This window comes from Notothenia rossii, assembly GCF_949606895.1.
Source record: "Notothenia rossii genome assembly, chromosome: 9".
NCBI lineage: Eukaryota > Metazoa > Chordata > Actinopteri > Perciformes > Nototheniidae > Notothenia > Notothenia rossii.
The window spans coordinates 72,216,853-72,224,496 of NC_136907.1; the positions used below are offsets into that span (position 1 = coordinate 72,216,853).

Sequence of the window (7,644 nt, forward strand, 5' to 3'; positions counted from 1 at the left end):
TCAGAGAGGCAATCAGAGGGAGGCGTAACGCTGACTTGTCCTCCCATCTCCCACAAGAGACGGGCAAGACTGGTTTCCTTCATCCTCCTCACTGACTGAATCAAATGTAAGATACTGCTAGAAGAAAGGAAACCCCTCGGGATCTTTCTATCGTTCGCTCTTGGTTTCTGCCTCCTTCACTCACTTGTCTATTTCTCGTAGGCTGAACCTTTCCCGGCTCCTATATTCTCTTTTATCAATCTCCACTCATTTTTACTTTTGTCTTCTTCTCTTGTTCTGTTGGACCTTAGTCTTCAAGAGTCATTTCCTTCTTATTTCCATCCCAACTTCCTTTCTTTGCTTCCTTATTCCTTCCGTCCCTATCCTCAATGCAAACGGTCAGCCAACCAATGACACTAAATCCCATCAGCATTAAAACATACTGGTACACAGGGTTTTAATGGATTTCTGTTTCATACATAGTGTCTGTAAGATACAAACAAATATCTGTCATAAGTATCGGTTCATAACCCGAAAAAGAAAGATTTGCAATATTCTTCAAATGTTTAGAAATCTTGGCAAGAAAGTGTACAGAAAGGCTTCAAGTTGAGTTTTCTCAGGGTCGTGATGAGTTTGATACTCTGGTAGAAGATAAAGTAAAATGGTCAAAGGCTGGCTGGCTATGCACCGAGCGCATGCCTGCTGGTATCTTGGAGAGATCAATATGGCAGAGAGGTCAGCAAGCAAAGATGAAGAAGACAAATGTTCATGTCAGAGGAGTTTTTCCAAACACCGCTCATTCAGCAGTGCGGAAAAACTAATGTGAGGCAAGGTCAATCATTTCTTAAACTCTCCATATGTACAGAGAAAGCTCATCTGTGAAGTCAAACCGCCGGCAGAACAAAATGTCTCGAAAAACTGAACGTAAATGTGTTTGAAAGTCGGCCTGTGTTTTACACTTCCACATGCTGTAGTAGCAGAGTGCATTTGAATCAGAGTATTGATTGCAGCTTGCAGTGGAACAATGTGAAGGGTGATATAATAGCAGCTTTAGAAAAAAGCATGAATGATGTTCAGTGGAGCCTTGGCCCTAATTGATGTCCCTTGTCGCTAAAATGTCAATAAGTTTATTGCCAAGAGAAAAAAATAAATTGGCGGTTTACTTAGGATGCTCGGCTGCTCCCGTCGGAGCGGGAAAATCAATTCCCATCCAAAGCTGGGTTTACTGACGCATTACAGACAAATCCTCATCAAATCAAAACCAACACTGTCACTGAATATTGGCATTTCAGGCCTTGAGAAAAAAAGATGCTGCAGCGTGTCCCCTTGGCTTAAATATGAATAACTCGTTTTATATTTATATGTGCATCGCGCAAATTCTGTCAGAACTCATAATATTAATTTTGAATTCAAGACCAAACACTAATACAGCCTCTGGCATATTGACCACAACAAATATGAACTGGATTATAATGTCCTGTCTCACATCCCACTTATAAACAGAGTCACAACATTAAAAAGTGTACACACTTTAATGAAGATTCTAAAAACAAGTTAAAGTACTACGATCTCAAGGAAGCAACTGAACTAAACACAGTTCGAGTCCTTAAATACATCTTTAGGGACAAACAGGGTGGGCAAAAACATCAGCTTTAACCAAATAATCTAAAGTAAAAGATGAATGCCTGTGAAATGTTATTCAGAATTGTCCATTCAATGAAACAAAATGTATTTCGAGGACCATATAGAGCTTTCCTGTAGTGTGTTATAGGATGTGAATGGTCTGCTAAGGCTAAGATCTTGCAGTTCCATCCACAGGGAGTTTCTTTCCCACTCCACCCCAATCACAACAGACATTTTTGAACATTAAAGCATGGAAACATGTCACAGAGTACGAAAACCAAACATGAACCTGAAAATAAGTATGATATGTCCCCTTTCAACTCCATTGGATATCTGCCCGAGGAGCCATGCTCCCACATCACTGTTGGCATGGTGATTAATGTCAATGCTGTATGAGAGGCGGCCCATGTAGACATTCATGGCCGTTCAAAAACTGAAAGTAACCTTCAAAGCTTTATGCCTTAACCAAACTAAACTACAAAAGTAAGATATAATTAAATACAGTCGTGGTGCTTATTTATCTTTGGCTCGAAGCACCAACAATGAAACACAACGTCCTCAATATAAAGGCAGAAATGCGCGTAAGACAATTATATATTTTGTCCATTATATAAGGAGGTCAAAGTTCTGAAATAGGGAGCTCACAAACAGCATTTGTTCTGGATTTTTTTTTTTCACATTTGCAAGCGTGAACAGACAGCGTTAAATATTTTTCAGGCTGCGAGAGCTACTTCCTTTTCTTTCAGTATCCATTAACGAACTTTTGTAAAGCTTACAAAGACGAAAATACGTTCCATTACATTTAGACATACAGAGAGATGCTTCCTGTAATCTTTGGACACCCACACAGACAGTCATATAGAGATTTATTAATCATCACTGAGTCACAGGAGAATGCATCCCATTAATACAATATGTATATTTGAATTTCATTGTAACCCTTTGAAAAGGTTCCTTAGAAATAGGTTGAAAATGGTTGCCTCATTCTGCTCACATAGATATTAAGTCACCATGACTACATGCAGTTGGGCACAGTATGTCATACATAAAGTGAACTGCGAATTCACGGTTCACACCATCCCCAGCGTGCATTCCCTGTAGAGCCGAGTGACTCAAATGGGAATTTGAAGTAGCCAGACGAGCAGCATTTCTCCTGAGAAAACTCTGCCAGCTGAACCTTTCACAGCCATCGAAATTAGAGGCTTCTGCACTTGTTGGTTTCCGCACCAATGGGATTTATTTTAATGAATAATAGTTCTACCTTCTGTTGCCAACCTGCAGTGCTTTTTCACAAGATTAAGTGACTCTTCAGAGCCCCTGGTGTTTGATTTAGCAAAAGTTCATTTCCCTACCAGGCTACTTTTTCTGACATTTACGAACAATGTGTTTACTTCCAAATCTGTCCAGCTGATACACGTACACGCTGCCTATTTGTCAAAGCAACAGCCTCTTCTGAGAGCAGAGGGGAGGCTGTGAAATTACTCATATGCAAATCAACCTGTGACATAAATCTGATGATTTAAAGCAGTTTTGCAGCAGCCAACATATCATTTTCTTTAGAGAAAGATGGCAACACTAATTAGCTCTGTCACTCAAAGTGTCATCCATCCTGCCACGGAGAGATACTCCCGGACACAGGCCCTCAGGGCTCTGGTCGAAGTGACTATTAACCTTTATCGGCGGAAAGTCAATCAAATCGACAACAAAGACACACAAACTTCTACAGGGAGGGAAAACAAATAAAACTAGAGACCATGTTGTAATGGGATCACTCAAGCCATGACAATCAATCATGTCAGAAGAGTAAAGCAGGGAGATAAAGTGTTCCCTTCTGCCACCCCTGTCAGGCTGCATGATCTTCATTTTGTTATCAAACACACATCTGTAAAGTTTAGTGTCGGGGTCTTGCACTGTTGCAGCTCTATCACCGTGACAAAATCTGCCCACATCCGTATAGACATCTAACACCTGGCATAAGGCTCTGTTGTAGTTCCAACCACAAAAGGCATTTTGCATGAAAACACATACAGTAGAAATGCACATGAGCTGAAAACAATACCTGACAAAGAGCCCCAAATTGAATACAATCATGCAAAAAAACTACAAAGAAAGGCACAAAAACTCCATAAAAGATGCCAAAAAACTACAGAGAGATATGAAGCAACTACAAAAACAATTACAGAGAGACAAAAACGATTTCTGCGTGTTTTTCATTGGATCTATTGTCAAAACGTTCTATTATCTAAATCTAGCATCTTAAATCCAAACGGGTTGGAGAACAGTTGCATAGATCATTACTCTCAGAGTTGCACACCGCCCACCATCAACCAAATTGCCTGCAGAGAAGCTGCCTTGTATGTTGCCTAAAAAAGAGAAAGCCTTTACAAGGTGATTAGGTCTGCTTAACTTGCAGCGGCTTCGCTCCCAGGTACTCACATTGATTGTTTTCTCCTGGCTTGGTAAATAGATGGAAGTCAATACACACTCCTGCTGTGACGTCAGGGTTCACCTAGCTGCAGGTCTCCTGGGTTTACCAATTAGAGAGCAAGAATGCAGCCAAGAATTTCATTTGTAGCCTAAGCTGTTATTAGTAACGACAGGTGGGTATTGAGTGTGGCGCTACACTGTGCTGGAGAAAATTGTGATAAATGACAGAGGGGTGAGGCGTTCTTTCTCTAAAGAGCTGAGCGGATAGATGACTGCTGGCCATTAGACAGGGGGATGGGGTTGTGGTTGTGTGTGTGTGTGTGTGTGTGTGTGTGTGTGTGTGTGTGTGTGTGTGTGTGTGTGTGTGTGTGTGTGTGTGTGTGTGTGTGTGTGTGTGTGTGTGTGTGTGTTACAGGTAATAAGGAATGGAGATGCAGAGCACAAATGGGCATCTTAAGGGAGAGACTGGCTTCACTTTGGTGCCCATTTTGCAGCGCATTATCCAAACTTTTGAAGCCAATCATCCACCCTCTCCATGCATTATGAGAGCCACACACACACACACACACACACACACACACACACACACACACACACACACACACACACACACACACACACACACACACACACACACACACACACACACACACACACACACACACACACACACACACACACACACACACACACACACACACACACACACACACACACACACACACACACACGTTTACCTTATGGTCGATGATGCCACTGTACCCCTGGAGGATGGGGGGGTGAGGCCTGGCCGTGGAGGGGGCTTCAGTGGGCCGCCGCAGCTGCTGGGTGTGGGTGTGTGTGTGGGTGTGTGTGTGGGTGTCGTTGGCGTCCCTGGAAGAAGTGCCGTTGAAGCTTCCGTTGTACACGAGGAACAAGCTCGCGCACAGGAGGAGCACGAGGAGCACAGCTATCCCATGGCGCTGAGGCAAAGACACAAACAGATACAGATTATTCCTGTTGCACCGTACTGACTGTAAACTGCTCCTGCACCCTCATCTTCCTCCCTCACTGTCGGTTGACAATCAACATTAACACAACTTCCTCGAAGTCGTGTCACGTGTGAACACAATTAAAAACAAACAGCTTTTAGCATTGGGCTCAGAACAGTCACATAATACACACATGCACACAGAAGGATTCAAACTTATATTTCTGGATCCACACTTGTGTTTTGCACACAGAAGGATTCACACTTGTATTTCATGATCCGCAAAAGGATCCACACTTGTGTTTTTCAATGCACACACAAATGTGTTCCGTTTCATATACATGTAAATAAAATCAAAATACAGAAAAAAGTTTTAAATGTGTATTTATGATCCACACATTTGTTTTCCGTTTAAAACCTCTGAGCCTGCAAACACAAAAACCGCTTTCTGTGCACGGATCGCTGTGCATTCGTGTGTGTTTTTTTTTAGACTCCCCTGACGCTCACCCGATTCGTACTTGTAATTGTTTCTATCTATAGCCATTCAGATGTCTCCTCAATTCAAAGCCAATCACATGAGCGCGCCCCCACGAGGGTAGATTTATTGCGTTAATGACGTAGCACTTCATGTACGCATTTTGCGCAGTCCGGAGCTGACAGGTCCATGGAGCCTGCCTGCAGGCGCTAATCTCAGGACACCTCCACTCTCAGTACATTGCCACTTTCCGAACAGGAAATGCAATGAAAATACAAGCCTTTATATTATTAAGGTTCAGCGCCACTTTCCGAACCATTGATGAATGCTTGTGTGTACACAACAACGGCAGGCAAAACCGTTTTAAATGTGTGTTTCCTGTATGGCGAATACAGCTGCTTTATTTATGTCTGTATGAAGTTGTTGTGAGTGTGGAGGGAGCAGCTACAGGTTAGCTTAGCCTAATCGATCAGTGCACTACGAAGCCAGTGCTAGACAGTGAACTGTCAACGGGGGGAGCCCCGCCGGTCATTATCGAACGATATTCACTCTAAATAGTTTGATCGGTGCTCTCTATAAAGGCCGATCAGGATAGCTGTATCTGATCGATATGGACATAAACGCGAGTGAAGTGTAACCGGACGCGAGAGAGAGATCAGATCAGCTGCTGAGTCTGACGGAGACATGCAGCTCTGCATGATCACCTGAAGCTCCGCCCTCTGTTTAGCGAGCTGACCGGACTGCGCAAAATGCGTATATGAAGTGTCATGAACGCAAGAAATGATAGCCTCGTGGGGGCGCGCTCATGTGATTGGCTTAGAATTGAGGAGACATCTGATTGGCTATAGATAGAAACAATTACAAGTACGAATCGGGTGAGCGTCAGGGGAGTCTCAAAAAACCCACACACAAATGCACAGCGATCCGTGCACAGAAAGTGTTTTTTGTGTTTGCAGGTTCAGAGGTTTTAAACGGAAAACAAATGTGTGGATCATAAATACATATGTAAAACTTTTTTCTGTATTTTGATTTTATTTACATGTATATGAAACGGAACACATTTGTGTGGATCCGAAAATAGTGAATCCTTTTGCGGATCATGAAATACAAGTTTGAATCCTTCTGTGTGCATGTGTGTATTATGAGACTGTTCTGAGCCCATATTTATCGACTTAACTTAAGGGCACAGTCAGAATCATGACATTGACAAGATGCCAGGTTGTTAATGAAAATCTTTACTTAGTTTGCATGCATGAATTGTAACGCACAGGTGCACATCTGCACGGGAATTTACAATAAGCCATAAAGTAGAAAAAGAAGAAGTTAATAACATACATTGACGTTGTAAATCAAAGGGTGCATACAGAAATCCCACATGCCCATAAGCAGATTTTTGTTTTGATAATGTGCATATTTTTTCATTTCACTGCGTGCATTAGGAAAATAGATAGAGAGAATACAAAAAGCACTTTTAAGATTAATGCATCTGCTTTAAAAACCCGGAAACCCCCCTCATGCTGTCTAGTGTTTTTAGGAAAAATCCGGAGTTTAGTGGCACAAAGCGCACAGCTGTATCACCATTGTTCAGATCCTAATCTTTTGATCCGACAGAGTGCACACAGCCGCGTTATGGTGGTCGGAGCGCACTTCACTGAACAATGCTGGGTGTAAAAAGCCCAAACAGTTGCAGCATGGCAGAAAGCTTTACCATAGGTGTCTTCATTTTGCGGAGCTCCGTCTTATCCCTGCAGCTCAGTGCGTCCGGCTCTACTTTCTCTCATCGTCCATCTGCTCTCGTCCCGGTTCCTCTCCTTTCCTCCTGCCGCCGCTGACTGTCTCCGTACCGGAGCTCAGCGCATTCATAGTGAGGAGACGAGGCGACAGATGTTCACTGTGGCACCTCTGCCGGGTCTTAAAGTCCCCCGAGTTACAGCGGCTGGGAGAGTATAGGCGCAGTTAATTAAAGAGACTACCTGCGAGAGGGTGATAAGGCCGTTTTGTTTAATGGTTGTTTCCTGCTGAGCAGCATAGGCGGAGCGTGAGGTACAGGTTTGGGAAGGCTAAATAACTTGTTTTACCTGACGCTGCCTGCCTCCGACCGGGGCGTCATAGAAAATAGATCAACTCAGTGAAAGCACCGCCTTTGATTGATTGATTGAAAGTTTATTAA

The 7,644-nt window shown here is 43.0% G+C and overlaps 1 protein-coding gene across 2 annotated transcripts in view; it reads right to left on the reverse strand.

Moving 5' to 3' along the window:
• Window positions 1-7,380, reverse strand: part of st6galnac5a (ST6 (alpha-N-acetyl-neuraminyl-2,3-beta-galactosyl-1,3)-N-acetylgalactosaminide alpha-2,6-sialyltransferase 5a) — a 52,876-nt gene extending 45,496 nt beyond the window's left edge. Inside the window, exons 1-2 of one of the 2 annotated variants that reach the window (XM_079652565.1) lie at window positions 7,183-7,380; window positions 4,767-4,991 (exon numbers count right to left, since the gene is read on the reverse strand). In XM_079652565.1, the coding sequence (XP_079508691.1) occupies window positions 4,767-4,991; window positions 7,183-7,197 (240 nt within the window). In that variant the 5' untranslated portion in view covers window positions 7,198-7,380. Of the gene's footprint in view, window positions 1-4,766; window positions 4,992-5,397; window positions 5,527-7,182 lie in introns of those variants that run through there. The other variant, XM_079652564.1, reaches the window with a different exon arrangement.
• Window positions 7,381-7,644: the final 264 nt, after the last annotated feature.